This window comes from Lepus europaeus, chromosome 5 (assembly GCF_033115175.1).
Source record: "Lepus europaeus isolate LE1 chromosome 5, mLepTim1.pri, whole genome shotgun sequence".
NCBI lineage: Eukaryota > Metazoa > Chordata > Mammalia > Lagomorpha > Leporidae > Lepus > Lepus europaeus.
In genome coordinates this window covers 42,280,571-42,299,729 of record NC_084831.1, presented here as the reverse complement: position 1 = coordinate 42,299,729, position 19,159 = coordinate 42,280,571, and the positions used below count along the sequence as shown (strand labels likewise).

The 19,159-nt window shown below is 34.1% G+C and overlaps 1 protein-coding gene across 1 annotated transcript in view; it reads left to right on the top strand.

Annotated features, from left to right (window-relative positions):
• Window positions 1–19,159, top strand: part of FAF1 (Fas associated factor 1) — a 476,212-nt gene that overhangs the window by 165,147 nt on the left and 291,906 nt on the right. Inside the window, exon 7 of the mRNA XM_062191295.1 lies at window positions 5,791–5,896. Coding sequence (XP_062047279.1) covers window positions 5,791–5,896 — 106 coding nt within the window. The remainder of the gene's footprint in view (window positions 1–5,790; window positions 5,897–19,159) is intronic.

Below are 19,159 nucleotides of genomic sequence, written 5' to 3'. Positions count from 1 at the left end.
CTTGTTAATGGCTAGCTATTACTGTTAATGGCTCTGTGAATGAATCAGACTAACTTGAGGTTAAAGATAATATCTCAGTTGTCTCCTCCAAAGAATATATTCTGACAAGTTCCCTTAATATGGTAAATTAACATCAAACAAGACCTGTGTTTAAAAGAACACTGTCAAACTGGATAACATTAGGTTCAATATAGAATTTTTTAGAATATTTTATTTATTTATTTATTTGAGAGGTAGAGTTACAGAGAGGGAGAGAAAGAGAGAAAGGTCTTCCATCTGCTGGCTGCAATGGCTGCGGTTGAGCTGATCCAAAGCCAGGAACCAGGAGCTTCTTCGGGTTTCCTACGTGGGTACAGGGAACCAAGCACTTAAGCCATCTTCCCCTGCTTTCCCAGGCCATAAGCAGAGAGCTGGATCAGAGGAGGAACAGCTGGGACATGAGCTGGCACCCATATGGGATACGGGTGCTGCAGGCATAAGCTTAATGTACTATGCCACAGTGCTGGCCCTGGTAAAATATATAATTATGCTTAGTGATCAAAGAAAGTTTTATCTTCTATAAGCTCCTCCAGAGAAATAGAATGATATCATGTACAATAATGGCCACAGAAGCACTGTGTTCTTGTTTCATTGTCATTGTAAGATTATTTTTTTATAATCTTTTTTTTTAATTTTACTTTTTTTTTTTTTTTTTTTTTAACAGGCAGAGTTAGACAGTGAGAGAGACAGACAGAGAGAAAGGTCTTCCTTCCATTGGTTCACTCCCCAAATGGCTGCTATGGCCGGCGTGCTGCGCCAATCCGAAGCTAGGAGCCAGGTGCTTCCTCCTGGTCTCCCATGCAGGTGCAGGGCCCAAGCACTTGGGCCATCCTCCACTGCCTTCCCGGGCCACAGCAGAGAGCTGGACTGTTAGAGGAGCAACCGGGACTAGTACCTGGCGCCCCAACCTGGTCTAGAACCCGGGGTGCCAGCGCCGCAGGCAGAGGATTAGCCTAGTGAGCCACGGCACCGGCAATTGTAAGATTTTGAAGTATGAGTATCCTTCAAAAGTATTCTATTTTTGATAAATTGTATTATATCTTACAGTTTATATGCGAAAAATGTTTCCTCTTCACTTTTTAAAGTTTAATACCATATTTGTGTGAAGGAAAGATTTTTATCATTTTCCTGAAGAGCGAACTGAGAATTTATGTAGTAACTAACTGCTGAAAGGGACTTTATGTAGGAGACACTCAGGAAATACTGCTGAAACAATGAGTGACAGATTTGTCAGTGTAAAACAACTAGCAAGTACTGGCTCTTTGACTTCCAAGCAATTTAAAGCTATAAATATTTTTTCTCATCAATTTACCCTTCCCCACAGCTATCCAGGATTGTGGAAATAGACTTATTTAAAATAATGTTCTTCTAAAATAGTTTGGCAGTCAGTGCTGGTCCTGGCAAACCTGTCTGCAACGTTATTGCACGAATCTGCTAGTGAAGATTAAGAAGCTTAATAAGGCAAGGACCAAAAATATTAAAACATATGCATGGATACATATGTAAAAGGAAAGGCGGATCCCTATATACTAATCAGGATTTGTGAAACTCTGAGCTCCTTAGCCTGGCATTTGAAGCCCTCTATTATGTAGTAGGTTCATAGTATTTTTCAGGTTCTCTTTCACAAACATTTCTTCACCTCCCCTTATACTTCTTCCACATTGCTTTCTATACCTTTTGTTATATTTTCCTGTCTTCATTTCTGTTCAAACTATTCTGTGTCTGAAATCATCCTCCATATCTATTTGTCAAATTATTATCCATCCTTCAGAGGATATACTTCAACGTATTCTCCTGTTGTCACAGTTCTCACATCTGTTTGAACCACTCTGAATAGCCTGTCTTGAGATCAGTGATTATGTTTTTTATTCCTGTATTATTATAAACATAGGGATCAAATAATTATATAAGGAGTGAATAATGGACTTCTAGATGGCAAGTGTTATTTTTATCTTTGTATCTCCCAAGCATCCTAGCCTTTTGGGAGGTAGGATGCTAAGATAGAAAGAGCATAGAATCAGATATGGGTTAGGAACAGGGTTCTTATAGCTTCATGGATTTGGGCAATGACTTAATGGTTTTTTTTCCTCTTAAATACTTATTTTTTTATTCTGAAAGTGAAAGTTAAAGAGAAAGAGAGAGAGAGAGAGAGAAAAAGAACGCGCGCGCATGAGTGCTTCCATCTACTGTTTCACTCGCCAAATGGCCATAATGGCCAGGGTTGGGTCAGGCTGAAGCCAGGAGCCTGGAGCTTCATCCAGGTCTCTCATGTAGGTGGCAGGAGTTCAGGTACTTGGGTCATCTGCTGCTGCATTCTCAGGCACATTAATAGGGAACTGGATTGGAAGTGCAGCAGCTGGGACTTGAACTGGCACTCACCGGATGCTACAGTCATAGGCGGTGGCCTAATTTGCTGTGCCACAATGCTGGCCCCGATTTAATCTTTCTGAATCACAACTTTATGAATAAAGTGGTACCTCACAGATACACTCAAACATGAGAATCAGTAGTTTTTTATATGCAGTTCAGAATATGCAGAACTATTCCTTAAATATTTGTAGGATTGAATTGAATCACTTTATGTGCTGGTTGTCAAGGGATATACTGAGGAAAAATAAGATCGGTGTCCTCAAAAAGCTTATATTCTCCAATTCAGGACTTCTACATATAAACTGTACAAGGCATGCTGTAATTAGGTAATCAAACTTATGATACAGGAATTTGGAGGAGATTAGGGGGTCAAGAGTACATACTCATACAACTGGTAGTCCTGAAAGTTGTATAGTATTTGGAAGGCGGCAAGGAAAGGAGGATGAGAACATGAACAGAGATTGAAGTGATCATGGTGGGAGGATGAGAACATGAATAGAGATCAAAGTGATCATGGTGTGATGCTTTTGACATGGGAAAGCCAAGTTCTAGAATAAAAGCCACATTTCAGAGAATAGTTGTGGAAGTTATGAAGGGCCTTGGAACTTTAGATTTCTCATTACTTGCCATTTCTGAACCCAAATTCATTTATCTTACATGTATGAACATTGATCCAGCCTATTGTTTAAGCCTAATTTCTTACCCTGCTTCTCTCATACAACCTTTGTTGTAGTTGTGCTGAGCTTTTTACCATTTCCTGAACCTGATCATTTTTCTAGTCTTACTGTCCTTAGTGTCTCAGTAACATTTGACATTCATTGATCCTGTCCTAATTATACTGGATTTTCTTGATTTTTCTCTTACCTCCCTAATCATTTATCTGTCTCCTTTAAACTGGCATCTGGTTATCTGCTTTAGTTTGAAAAAATAGAATGCTCTAGGATTCCATCTTGGTCTCTCCTTTCTTCTATTCATACTGTTTCTGTAGGTGATTGCTTTTGGCCAGAAAGTCTAAATACTGTCTAACTGCTGTTAACTGTGAGCTCTTTACTTGACCTTTGACTCTAAATTGTACATGACTTTTCTTTCTGGATATCTGACAGTCATTTCAAACTTAACATATTCAAACTTTCACTATCAACTTTCCCCACTCAAACTCCTCCAAACCCAGTTTTACTTATCTAAAGCAATTCCACCTTTCTATTTGCTCAGGCCAGAAACCTTGTTTTTCTGTTGTATTCCATTAGTAAACTCTTAGTTTTACCTCTAAAATGTGTTTTGAACCTAAGAGTTCCTCATTGTTTCTACCTCCATTACTCTTGTCCGAACTACTGTCACTTCTTGCCTAGAATATCTTCCTGTCTCCTTATGTGCTATATTTTTTTGTAGCAGAGTAAGTGGAGTTGTTTTGTGTAAACGTAAACATAAATATGATCTTACCGGTTCCTTTTGTGAACCCTCCAGGGGCTTTCCTTTGTAGTTACTACAAGGAATTGTATGATCAGACCCCTGTTAACTTCTGGTTATCACAGCAGCCTCAACTTAAATTTGAAAGTAATTCCTTTGACTCTGCCTTTCTGCTAACTTTTATCTTACAATCCTGTTTTATTTTCTTCATATCATGTAATATTCTCTAAAATATTCTCTAAAATTCATATGACCTGATCATTGTCTGCTTTACTAGAATTAATAAGTGTATGAAAACAAGGACTATGTTCTTCTTTTTCATCATTGTATCTGTACCAACTAGGAAAGTAATGAACACGGATAAGTGCTAAATAATTGAAGGAACATGTTGTGGTCTTCCATTTGTTATTTCCTTGTCTAAAAAATGCCATCTGTGTCACTTACCCAAAGAAAACAAAGCTTTTATCTCTTCCTAGTGATGAACTCTAAGGTTCTTTCTCCTTATCATTCCTGTTTCAACTTGAGCATCTCCCTCTCACAGAGACAGAGTTAAGCATTTCCTTCTCAGGTTTCATTTTACTTCTTTTTTTCAGTTTTCTCAATTGTACTGTTTTATTATGTGCATACTATAACTGTGTGTGTCTGTCTGTATTATTACTCTAGGAGTTGTCCATGGATAGGCATTGTATTATTTGGGCCAGATACCTTAGTACCTGGAATGATGCAATACATCAAGTTAATGTTGATAAACAAATGACTCAAAATCTTAATTCCCATGGTTGTTTATCAGAAGGCAACACTGCTGTGTGCGATTCAAAGGTGAATAAGCATTTTGCCTTTTGGAAATTCACAGCTTATTCATTACTCAGTAAATACTATCCACAGTGTGTGAAACATTATTCTTAGGTGCTAAGGATACAATAACAAATGTCCTTGCCTCAAGAAATTCTATTTCAGTTGGGTATAATTTCCCTTGATTTTGATCAATATTTCGTGTTATATATTGGTGCTTCCTAGGAATTTTTAAACTGCAATTAACCTGTGAACTCTGAGGGAGACAATAGGACAGGCAAAGAAACTGCTTGGTTCTAGTCATTCTGATGTTTGTTTATTACATAATTACAGATCGGCAAAGGAGGACTGTTGAAGGCCAGAACTATGTAGCAGTACCTCACATATTTTCCTCATAACTTAGGCATTGCAAAGTTACACTTGAGGCAGGCAGAACAGATTATTTGGACATAGAAGAGATATATTTTCAGTACTGTTGAGAATAGTATTTTTTAATACTGATATTAAAAACAGAACTGTTACTTGTGTTTCTTAATTTATGTGACTAATTTCATAGATTCTTCATGGTTCAGGTACATTTCTAATATTTTGATACCTTGGCACAGAAATTTTTTCTCTCTATTTTACAGTTTTGAATTCTTTATATTCCTGAATATTAAGTGAAAGCACAATTATTTTGAAGGAATTTTCATGTAGCAAATAAATTCTGTAGGTTTCACTGTCATCTGAATTTTGACTGAAACTATATTTATGTACAGCATTCCTTGAGTATAAAGAATTGCTTCCTACTTGATTTCTTTCTGAACAGCTCTTTCACTTGGAATTGAACCAGAGCCTCTTGAATAAATATTTAGTGGCATATTTGGAATTTCATAATTGACAGTTGGTTCTCTTGGAAAAAATACATATGCAGACAATAGCTATTGTAAAAAATTCTTATGTGTGCAAAGTATTTAGAATTGAAATTTAAGGACACCTTGGTAGAGAAGGAGTTAACGGGTTAGCTCCCCTTGGTTGTTCTCAGCATGCTGTCTTGCCTTTAGGAGCTGAAAAGATGATAACATTGGGCCCAGACAGGCCTGTGTGGAGGTTAGGGTACTCCTGGGGTTTTTACAGCTAGCTGTAAAGCAAGCCAGAACTTGTTCATCTCTAAGTTCCTTGTTTTTCTTTCAACCCTTTCAGTGCCCTGCAGGAGTCATTAAATCAAAACTTCATGCTGATCATCACCCACCGAGAAGTCCAGCGGGAGTACAACCTGAACTTCTCAGGAAGCAGTACCATTCAAGAGGTGAGTTATGTCTCACAGCTAAGGAATAAAGGTAGCTCATTATAGCTAATGTTGACCCTGTTAAAGAGGGCTTATCTGTTCTGGTTGGAAACTCTCTTTATGTTTCATTATTGGGTTTTTAATTTTAATTAACTGGAGCATCAGCGATTACTGTAGATAAACTAAATGACTTGACCTAGAAGATAGCTGCTGTAAATGGGAAGTCTTGATAATTCTTAAACTAGTCAATTTAAAACTTCTTTAAAAATAACTCATTATTATGTGATGTTTCATGATTTCATAGTAACTGTTCAAGATATGAACTTGGAAATTGTTGACAGCATTCATTTTGGAGACTGCTTATATTTTATTTGAAAGGTTCTCAAATATTTCTATTATGTAGTATGTTTCTAAAAGGAATTTGAGGAGCCGTATCTTAAGCCGTGCAATCCCAGCCTATGGCATTAGTAATAAGATCCTATTGGAGATTGTCATTAAGTTTAGAATATCTGGGAAGAATCTATTTATAGCATCAATATTGTTTTCAATGTGGTCAACCAGGGCCACTGTTTCAAAGAAGAACCTCCCTCGAGAGAGAGAAGAGATACTTTCTTGGTATGCCTTTGGCCCCATCTACCTAAAAGCCAATAATTTATCTCCTGGGGGGAAAAACTGGGACATTGACATGGACTTGTGTTTGAAAACACAGAAATAATGACTATTTGTATTAACCTTCAAGTTATGAAAGCCACAGTTATTTTGTCTGCTATTTTTTTTTAAAGAAATTCATTCTTAATTTTGGATTATTTCATAAATTTTCTCTTAGACAAGATTGTTTAAAATAATCACAGATGTCACTTTGAAAGAATAAGTCATTTTCACCCTAATCAGAAGTATATGAATTGTTTCAGTAATAGACTAAACTGTTGATGGTTTCCTTTTCCATATTTTGTCAGTGAATCCCAAGTTCGGAATTTGACATATACAACTCATTCTTTTAAATTAATTTTTTCATCAGTCACTTTAATAGTTTCTTTACTAGTAACTAAAGCTTTTGAAAATCAGATTATTTTTGGCTACTAAAGTTAATTTTTTCCCAGGATGCTAAAGATATAAAATACCATGTCATTTTTAACCTGTATAATAGATATTCTGTTCTCTAAATTTTCAATTTTAATTTTTGGAAGAATCATTTTGTTTTTACATCAGATATAATGTTTAACTATGGTTCTACTTTAGAGTTATTACAGGATCTTTGTGATAGTATAATCTAAATTGTGTGTGTTACTATAAACAAGGAGATATTTTCAAAATCCCCCCAAGTTTCATAAATTTCATTGTATTGTTAATTTACTTTTTTGAATTGAAGAACAGTATAATACATGATAAATATAGAATGCCTTCTTTTTCTTTCTTGTTGGAATTTTCCTTTTTTAAAAAAACATTGCTGATTTCTATAATTTGAGTGTATTTCAACTTTCTCCCACAAGAGGGCAGAAAGGACTATTAAGCTGATAGCCTAAAGATGCCGTTCAGTGTTTTCAAATTAGCTTCTCTTATATTAACAAAAAGGAGCATAATGGCCAAGTTATTGTTTGATTTACAGATAATTGGCATATTGCAGGGAGGAGACTTAATTTCACCCTTTTAAATTAAACAGGGAGATTTAAAAAGACATAAAATATTCATTAATGTTCGGTGATTATAAAGTAGTGGCATATATTTATTTTGCCTTTATTACTGTTTCGATGGGAAAATACTGCAAATATTTCCGAAATCGAGTTGGCCATACTGACAAGTTGAAATGTTTAAGCAGCGTTAATGCAATCTGCTCACACCTGATATCCTATGCAGAATGATTCAAAATGACTGCATCAATTATTAAAAGAAATATTTAAAATTCTGTAAATGTGCCATTGTATGCCACAGTTGACTGAAACTGTTCTCTGTGGACTGCCATTTAGGTTACCAAATATATTTTAAGCTTCAGGGACTTGAAAACAGTACATCTTTTTTCATATCACTTTCTAAATATATTTGAAGAATATTCCAGAAATATTTTTGCAAAGACATATCCTGCATCTTTCTTGGCAAGAATTAGTATCTTTTTTCTTCCTTTTAGTTAATCTAAAGTAATGTTTTGAAATGCTGGTTGCCAGGGGAGAAACTCCAGGTTTTTTCTAATGTCAGTTGCTGATATATGAGTAGACAGGTACATATAGGTTCTATTCTGTGTAACTTAGGAAAAAAAGTGAATCTCTTCCCTAAGCCTAGTTCTGTAACTTTTCTCCTTCAACCTGTGATGGAGGTAGGGATGGTTTCAGATGTATGAGGTATTCTTTATCTACAGCCCTGTGATCCATAGTGATACTTAAATATGTACAATTTCTCTTGCTGGATGATTGGAAATCAGTTTAGTTGTACAAGATGAAAATATAATCTTGAAGTAGTATTGCAATTTTATTTCATAAGTGATAATACTTCTGCTGATAATGTGGAATCTTAATGATGCCATATATCCTAAATTGTAAATTAATCTCTGTCACCAGTTTCTGGAGTCTCTATTCAGTACTAATAAATTCAAGAATGAATTCTGACCAATACAAGATATTAAAAGAAAGGAACAAATTTTTAAAAAACAACAAATATCCCTGATCATTTTTTCCATTAGAGTATGTCATTATCGTGTTTCAGGTGAAAAAAAAGTATTTTAGTTTTTGAAAGCTTTGCATATTTAAAGAAAGCATTTGTAATATTCTTTCCCAAGAGGGAAGTTTCTGTTTAACAAAGAAGAGTTGAAGTTGTGAGGCACTATGATTTCAACTTTTAATTAGACAAAATACATTTTTTAAAATACCACATTAGAAAACCGAACTAAGATGTAGTTTGAATGTCAGATAAACTCTTCTGTGACCATATGGTCATGCAAGTTGTGGTGCTAAACCAATAGTTGTGTAAGTGTTTGTTCTTTCTGGCTCTGTGGTCTGTTGCCTCACAATGTAGGCTTGTGTCATTTGGGTGCTCTAGCTTTTAATTTAGCTAATTATTAAGGGTTTTTGGTTTTGATTTTGTTTTTTATTTTAAGCTCTTTACAAATCCTACTACTTACATTGCCCTCTTAAATTGAGAAGGCAGTGATGGTATGAAAAGGTCAGAATGGAGAGAGTTGCAAGTAGTCATAAGAAAAATCCTTTCTCTTTTCCTTTATGACAAATGGCTTGTAAAAATTATCAGATAAGATGACAATAACTTTGTAACTATCTTTTCCCACCTTTTTGTATCCTAAATTGATTACTTTTCACACACTTTAAGAGTGAATTTCCTTGAAAATTTAAACAGGGTTACCTTATTTTAATGAATTTTCTACAATGAGAATTCAGATTTTTAAGTATTTAATTGTACAGATTCTAGTAATTTTGTATTAAACTCTGAGAGGTCTGTGGTATATAGATGCAATTGCTATGGGTTACATTAAAAGGAAAAAAAAAAGTTTTATTTGCCTTCTGAAGATCCTAAACCCAGGTGTTGTAAAGGATATAAAGTCCCTGAAATTCAGCCAACTTTTCTTGGAAACTAAATCTTTGTTATTTCTTATTTTTGTAGATGTCTTCCAAACTTAAAAGAGTATACACATGAACCAGAATTAGAATGATAAAATTGAAGCATTTTTAGTGCTGAATCATGGATTATTTTATCATCATGCTTGTCACAAGAAGCTCTATGAATAGCTATTGGAATTATTTAAATCTTCTCCCAAGTTTCATTTTATTTCCAGAATCCTTATTAATGTTGATTTTGTTCTTAATGGAAATGAAAGAGGAAATTTGACAGGCTATAGAGAGAGATGTTGCAGGGAGTAGTAAAACACACTAGTAGTACTAGTGATTAAAATTGGGAAAGTAATAGAGTTTGAGTTAATATCAATAAATGAACTAAATACATAAATAATACCAGTCCTTTCAAAATTCATGGCTATAAGTAATTATGAAATGATGAGGTTACCTTGCTGATTTTGAAAATTTGATCCTCATGTTAGGTTTTGTATGTTTTACTTTTCTACTTGCTACTTTTTCAAAATATATGCTTGACATATATTTTGGAGTATTCCCTTTTAACGCTTTTAACCAGTAACAGTAATTAAATATGTAGTCTTTATAGATTATACTAATGTGCTGTTTTCTAATAGGGAATTGACTGTAATGTCTTAGGTAGCATTGCTTTTCTGTAAATGTTTTAAGTATTGGGTGATTTTATAGTTTACTGTTCGTTTTCTAGTGTGGGGGGAGTACTGGCATAGAAGTGAAGAGTGGGAAAACTGAAAATATGCATATGCAAGAGAGTAAATGCTTATTTAATTAAAAGTTTAAGTTGTTTGTTTTTAGTGCAGGATAAATGGGATATAGTAGTCCAATTAGAATGAGGAGTTTTAATTAGCATATATCATAGTTGATTTTTTTATAAAAATTTGAAATCACAAATGACCTCTTAGCAAGACTGAAAGAGATAATTTCTTAAGCATCTGGCCAATGAATTCAAATCTTTATTCAGTTTTCAGAAAAAGAAATTTTTAAATATGCATATATATTATTAGTTTCAAGATGCATTTTGAAACTGAGATCTCTTTATATCATGCTATATCAAATAAACAAACCAGTAATGATCATTTTATAAATATTGAAGTTTTCTGTGATTTGTAATAAATTATCCCCTTAGGAAATATGTTTAAGTATTATTTACTGTGTAATCTTTGGAACTGAAAAGACTTTTTTCTACTCTATTTTAGAGTAATTTGTGTTGGAAATCTTTTCAATTCATATAAGTATTTCTTCATCTGCATTTCAAGAAGATAGAAACAATGAAATTTTGTTGAGAATTAAAGACAGTTTTTTATCCCTTTGTTACTTAAGATATGTGCATCCTAATATCTTAGCCAGGCACATTTCATAAGCTGATTTGTGTGTTGGTAGTTTTGAAATGCCTAGGTTAAGAGAAATTATGTTCTGTTATCAGAAACTAATGAACATAAGACATTTTTTACATGCAAGAAAAGGCAGAGAGTAAATAATTGCACTGGTGACCAATACTGTAATAATCCTGTTTTACAATATGCACTTGACAGGTTGTAATAGTGCTAATTGAAGAGACTAATTCACACTTGCTTCATTCTATTCAAAGGCAAAATCAGCAGCTTGTTTTGCTTTTGACCAGATGGTCCTCATGAACACCTACTGTGCACTTTAAGTGCTTTACTAGAATTACAAAGGCTGGGGGCTGTGTTCGACTCCAAATGATTTGAGAAGAGATGGGGGGGGGCACTTCTGTGCTCAATGGATTTGGTGCAAGTAAATTAATTCTAGTGGGCCCATTACACACTGAGCCCCCTTTTCAAAGCTCTGAGCCTCCTCGCTTGCTCCGTAGCAATGAGAAAGAGAAAGAGAAAGGCAGATTACTGCAAACAGAAATAAAAAAAAGGAGTATGAAAGGGAGAAAAGAGGCCTTGAAGCCTTTCATATCATTTGAGTTTTTCAAGTGCGTTATTTTTGGGGAGGGTGGATGTATGAAAAGCCAATTGGAGTTTTTTTTGTTTTAAAGTGCGCTATTTAAGCACCATGAATATAGGCGCAAGAGCAACAGTTGACTGAGTTTACTGTGGTGAAGCTTTGTGTCCGAGGATGAATCAAATTCATTATATTCAACTCTTTGTGTTTTAACATGAATGTAGGGTTAGTTTCACAAGACTGTGTCTGTTTAGGATAATTATAATTTAATATTTTCCTTTCATAAAGTTATCACTGTAGATGTCTAAAATTTTAATCAAAGCAGATTTAGTACATTGACTTTGAAGCACCCTGACAGTTTAAAATTCAAAGGAAAGCTTTTTTAGATTTCAAAAGAAAAGAAAGACTCATTCTAATGGCATTGAAGCAGAGATTATTATAACTAATTAGAAGTCACACATCTGTTAGCTTTTGGTTTGTGACTTATTTATGTATTTTTTGAGTAAAATATATACTTTAAAAATATATTGCTGTTATTGAATGAACTTGGAGGGATAAAATGCACTTAAAGGAGAGCCATTTATTTGAGCCAATAATTTCTGTAAATCTCTGCGTGGTCCCATAAAAATATGTAATGTAATAAAGTACATTGTTAATTGGAGTTGTGTAATTAGTAACTTTAAGTGGACTATACAGTCAAACAAAATATTTTCAGCACTTCTATTAGCATAATTCTTGTTATTAACCAATGTTATTATGAAATAAGTATATTTACATATCCAGTTTGTGCACATTTATGGGTATTCCTTAAAGCTATTCATGTACATTGTTGGACTTGCCAGAGTGACACTGTAATTTTTTATAAGCTATATAGGTTAAGATACAGGGAACAGATTTAGGAATATATGTCAGTATGTTTTTATAGTTGAATTCTTATTACAGTTGTGTGGAATAGTTTACTTTTTTAGATAGCACTGACATCAGTATTCCACATCATTATAATTTTAACTATAACCATTAGCAGAGAATACAACAAAATTATACCAGTAGTATTTAAGAAGATTATTGATTCATAGTCTTTTCTGTGTTTAGCTTATCTATTTAAATGACTCTCTAGAATTTATATTTCAATAGGCATAATGTACCAATAAGCTTTTTATAGCAATATGGTTTTAATTATATTCTTAGAGAACTTGTAAGTAACCACGAAAATCTTTATTTCTCAAGCATTTTTAATTGGAAAGGTTAGCTTGTTTTATTTGATATTTAAAATAAAATTTGATTCATTTCCTACTGTGGACTTTAGGACTTGTTCATTGAAATATAAGTTGTGGGTGGGAAGAAACATAAGGGGATTCCCAAACCTTCAAACAACAAAATATCCAATGAAATTTTTAAGCAGTGAGGTGTTAATGAATTGATATCCTTAGGGAGACAAGTATTTCAAGAAAAAAATTGAAGATTAAGAAAAACTCACTGAATTAAGTTATTTCTTCAGTACACATAAAAAATAAAGTTAAAGCTACTGGATCTTTCTCGGAGGTACAGTAAAAAACTGTCGATAAAGCCAAAACCTCAGTTAGAAGATGTAGTTTGATCATGACCATGCAGTCACTTATTTAGGTAGGGCTGGTTCTTTGGTTTCATAGAACAGTGGTTGGAGCGTGTTTCCTAATGAAGAAGATTTTATTTCAGTATTAAAATATTAATCTCTACGTTCTTGAATGCCAAAGACAAGGTTCTCTCCTGTAGGTTAGGGGTTCAGAAAGGCTGCGATTTCTTCATAGACTATCATATTACTTAAACTGAGACGTATTTTAACTATTAAATATCTATCCTCCAGCCATAAAATAAGGAGTAACCTCATTCCTCCTGACACTTCTACAAAATACACAGACGCAGAATTAAATCAGAGTTTGATAAATGAATATAAAGTGCTCAAAAATATAAACTGGACTAAGATTAGGTATGTTAAGACTTGCATGTAAAAATTATTTACATGTTTATCCTTATATACCAAAAATTGTTTGACCATAACCTCTGATGACATCTGGTTATGATAAACTTTCTTTTGTTTCATATGTGTTTTGTATTAATGCTATGCATTCAGGGAATTATTCTTTTTCATATTTATTGTGATAAATATTATTTTAAAGAAATTTTATTGCTCAATTTAAGGTTAAAATATAGTGTTACTCTCAATATATTCCTTTAAAATTTTTTTTTAAAGAAAAGAGACATTAAAAGCTCATAGCAAATGTTTTGAATAAATGACAAAATGTATTCCTTGCTTTGTGGTCATTGCGTGACCAGACAGTAGAATACTGGATTGTTCTAAGGTTTTACAGCTGCAAGGCAAAAGCATCTGTTCAACGTAAAGCCTTCATTGTTTAATTTTGACACTGACTTTTCCATGCGTCTTGTACCAAGCACTGGATTAGATGCCTCTAAGATGAAATTTGTTTTAAGTTGCTCCCAAAGTGCAGCTGCCCCTATATGTGGCCTTGTAGCTTAACCAAAACAGACTGATATAGGATCAGTCAGAATCTTTGATAGGGGCACCTCAGTAGGGTAGGGAGGCTCAGAGGAAGAATGTTAATTACATATCATTAATAACGGAAAATTAGTTTCTAGGATTATTTAGTGTGTATGGAAATGTCCCCCTCTTTTTAAAGAAATAAAACTGTTGTTAAATATTTGATTTTTAAAACTAGAATATAATAGGTAAGTATTTAGGCTATCCTTATGTGTACTTAGCACTATTTTTCCATAATAACTTGCAGGAAAAATGATCAGTTTATTGGTCACTGAAGTAATAATTGACTGAAAATTAAATCCATTCTGAAATGGCTCTGCTAAAATCTTGAGAAGTGGACATTTTTACAGAATGATAATTTTTCTTTAATGTTTCAAGTGAATGAAAAATGAAAGAGCACCTCACTTCCCAGGTTTCCTGGGATTGTGTGAATTTCTACCCAGCTGGTCCAAATTGATTGATACAGGGCCAAATATTTGTCTGCCTACATTTCAAAGTCTATAATTTGCTAATGAATTGTGGTAATAATCTTTCATCATACATGAAAGATTTAGCCAAACAATTTGCTAAGTATGTATTTTGATCATAAATTTTTTGGACTTACACCAAGCTTTACATCTATTTTACAGCTAATGCCCAGGGGGGTGGAGGGAGGGCAGTGGGGAAAAATAATACTGAACATGGACTTGCTAGAAAGGGGAAATGAGAGAAGGTACTTTGGGAAAGAATAATACTGGGAAAGCTCTATGAGTGACATAAGAAAACAAATTATTTGTACTTAGATTGCAAAATTGGATTAAAAAAACCCAATAGAATTGTAGCCTACAGTGTACAGAGATGACATCTATGTAATATGAAGGCAAGGAAGTATTCTTTTCCTCCTCAAGTACAGCTATTCCACATGTTGATTATGGAATACTTTTCAAGAAACTTGATGTTGGAAATTTTGAGTAATTGAAGGCATGAAAAAAAAGCCAAATGTTTGTTGTAGGTGTTTTAGCTAAAAAAAATCCGATGAAGAAATAATTGTGATTTGACAAATTCCAGAAACTGATAGAAGAACTCCTAATTTTAAGATGCTTATACATATCTAAGGGAATATTTTCTCCTTTGAGCTTTTATTTGTGATAGGATATGTAGCATTAAATAACCCCTACTTGCTAAAGTGCTAACCTTCTTTTAAGTATTTTGGGAGAGAAGCATAAAATATACTGATCTGGAAGTCTAGGATTACCCTGTTGGAATGAGGGCAGGAAAAAATGTTGAAAATAAGACTATCTTATGCAAGTAAATTATCATTCATTATTAGAGATCAAAGTACCATAACTTCCTGTTTGACTGATATTATCTGAATTGTTTTCATATTGATTTGAGAAGAATATTAAATAACATTGATAAAATTTCCCTTGCCTTGCCACTAATAGCAGGTAGTTTTTTTTTTTTTTAAATGGAATTGATCTTGTAAAGAGAAACTCATGTATAATAATAATAAAATGGACTTTCTATTTTATACATTTTAAAGATAAACAACTCTGGAATTTATACCTTCTAGACCTTTTTAATAAAGCTTTGGTTTGGGGACCCTGGTTTTGTTTTTGTTTCTTTTCTGTTTGCAGTATGGTAGACTAGATCTGTAATAATTATGAAGGCAGAATATAATGAAAATCACGTTTAAATAAAATTAATTATAAGTGAGATAAGTATAAAGAATCCTGACTTTTTAAATAAAAACTCAATTTCTAAAGCAAATATTAGAGTTATAGATTGTGTATACTATATTCAAAAACTATGCCATTAGCATTTGTTTCTACTTCTTTTAGTGTTCTGTTTTCAAAAGCACTTTATATTTACATGCCTGCCTTTGCCTGATGGAAATGTGAAATATTTCTTCTTAAAAGGTTTGTGTATAGTGTGCTATAAAAATCATCATCATAAGAAAAAATCATCATAGAAATATCACTATTTCTATTGAACTAGTAGATGTTTCCCTTATTATTTCTTCATATCATTTATGAGAGAATTTTAATATGGTGTTTTTTTAAAGCTACTGTTTTGTTGCTGGAAAAATTTTGGGCCATCAAAGATGGAGGTACCTTTCTCCGAAGGGAGGAGAGAACTTCCACTTTAACTATGACCCTATCGGAATAAGATCAAAGTCAGCGAACTCTAAAGGCTTCCATAGCCTTGGCAACTCATGACTAGAGCCTAGGGAGATTACTGACGCCATCAACAAGACTGTCAAATTGTTAAGTCAGCAACAGGAGTCACTGTGTACTTACATTTCATGTGGGTTCTGTCCTTAATGTGTTGTCTGATGTGAAGTGATGCTATAACTAGTACTGGAACAGTATTTTTACACTTTATGTTTCTGTGTGGATGCAAACTGATGAAATCTTTACTAAGTATATGCAGAATCGATCTTCTGTATATAAAGATAATTGGAAATGAAAAAAAAACTGGTGTTAAATTGGAAATGGCATAGAAAATTAATTTTTAAAAAATATCATGTAGGATCTCTGTTTTTAATGTGCTGTACACTGTTATTTAATGATAAAACTAGTACTCCAACAGTATTTTTTCACTTTGTGTTGCTATATGGGGCAAACTGTTGAAATCTTTACTTAATATATACTAAACTGATCTTCTATATATAAAGAGAATTGAAAATGAATCTTGATGTGAATGGAAGGGGAGAGGGAGCGGGAAAGGGGAGGGTTGCAGGTGGGAGGGAAGTAATCCATAAGCTGTACTTTGGAAATTTATATTCATTAAACAAAAGTTTTAAAAAAATTTTTTGTTGATTATAACGTACATACACATCAATACTTTGCTTAAAATTTGAAATAGTAGAAATATAATAAAATTTCTGTAAGAGTCCTGATTTTTTTTTTTAAGATTTATTTATTTGAAAGAGTTTCACAGAGAGAGAGAGAGAGAGGGAGGGAGAGAGAGAGGGTTCTTCCATCTGCTGGTTCACTCCCCAGATGGCCGCAACAGCAGGAGCTGCACTGACCCGAAGCCAGGAGCCAGGAGCTTCTTTTGGGTCTCCTAGATGGGTATAGGGGCCCAAGGACTTGGCCATCTTTCACTGCTTTCCCAGGCCATAGCAGAGAGCTGGATCAGAAGTGGAGCAGCCGGGAACAAACTGGCACCTATATGGGATGCTGGCACTGCAGGCAACAGCTTTACCAGCTATGCCACAGTGCCGGCCTGGTAATTATTAATTGAATATGGTAAATAATGTTTGTATATAATGAAAGTTATAATATATGAGGCATGGATCTAAAGTAAGTGTGATTGATATATGCATGTGTTATAAATATAAACAAATGCTAACTGTGTCAAAACAGTAGACTTTGTTAGTATTATATGTATCCTTTATTGTTCAAAAGTTATTCTAGATTTCCAAGAACTAGCTTTAGAACTTATGATGCTCTTCTTCTCCCCTCTGACTTATGGCCAATCTTTGTTTTGTAATGGTAGAAAACTGATTTGTTGAAACTATCAAAAGTAGATTAAAGCCAAGTGGTTATGGAATCTGGGTGAATTTGTATTTATCTATTTTAGGTATCTTTTTCTTGAGTCCTTTCTCTCTCTGTCATAGCACGCACCACACTAATTTGCAATTAACTGTTTACTTATTTATTTCTCCTGTTAGACTATGCACACCTTAAAAAAAGGAAAGTGTCAAGTTCACCTTTTTATTTCAGGGCCTACTACTGAATTTGTTAGATAGTAAGTGTGGTTAATGAATGTCTTAATTGAAAAACAAAAGCATCTGTAAGAGTATTATTTGTTACTGAAGGCTTTTGCAAAGAGAACTTATCCGAGCAAATCTCAGTATTTTAAGCATTTCGTTTATTCATGTTGAAATAAGCATGCTCTTTTTGGTTGTAATGTGACAGTCTCTTTGATTTGGTTATGTAAATTCTCTACTATTTCTTTAAAATAGTGCATGAAGGTGCAAAATAAAACTTTAAAATACATTTATGTTATTCTTATAATATCTGATAGTTTCTTGATTGCTTCCTCCTAAATGAGGGTCATCTCAGAATTGCCCCCCTTCCTTCCAACCACAAAGGCTAGGGTTGGCAGGCCAAAACCAGGAACCAGAAGCTTCATCCAGTTTTCCCACGTGGATGTAGGGGCCCAGGCATTCAGGCCATCTTCCACTGCTTTCCTAGGAACTCTGGCAGGAAGCTGGATTGGAGTTTGAGCAGCCAGGACTTGAACTGGTGCCCACATGGGATGCTGGTGGTGGCTCAACCCATCATATTAAATGCTTTCCCCTACCTAAATTCTTTAAAACATTTTCTTAACCTAGGGATTAACTATTCCAGATTTTATTCAGATGAACAGTACTTTTCAACTGGCAATCAGTTAGCTTATAATAGAGGAAAGATCATTGTTCTAGGATATTAGAAATCTAAGTTCTAATCTTTCTGTCACTGACAAGCCATGTGATTATCTATTTTGTTCTGAGTGGCCTTTTACCTTCTCATTTGTTTGAAGTTTTCATGGTTTACAACAACCAAAATTTTTTGCCAATTAAAATATAAAATGTCTTAGAACCTTAAAATATATATGAAATCCCTCTGTCCCAGTGAACCTGTTGCAACACCTATGTCTTGTTATTTATTTTCTATTTGCTTTTCTTTCTTCATTGGCTCTGTGAGGGAGAAGTCTCAGCCTTTTAATCTTTATGTTTCTAGCACTAAATATACTACCTCACTCTTTTAAACTGATTGTTGAAATAACAAATCAATCAATATCCAGGAGATGAAAAAAAATTTGGAGGGGCCAGCACTGTGGTGTAGCAGGTAAAGCCATCACCTGCAGTGCCGTCATCCCACATGGGCGCCAATTCGCATCCTGGCTGCTCCTCTTCCAGTCCAGCTCTCTGCTATAGCCTGGGAAAGCAGTAGAAGATGGCCCAAGTCCTTGGACCCCTGCACCTGTGTGGGAGACCCGGAAGAAGCTCCTGGCTCCTGGTTTTGGGTCAGTGCAGCTCCTGCTGTTGCAGCCAACTGGGGAGTGAACCAGCAGGTGGAAGACCTCTCTCTCTCTCTCTGCCTCTCCTCTCTCTGTGTAACTCTGCCTTTCAAATAAATAAATAATTTTTTTAAAGAAATTTGGAAACCTGAGTTCTAATACTTTTTTTTTTCCTATTTAATCTTGTGGGATTCACATAACTGCTCTAAGTCTTGTCATGTATGAAACATGGGAAATGAGTTAAAGATTTTTCTGGTT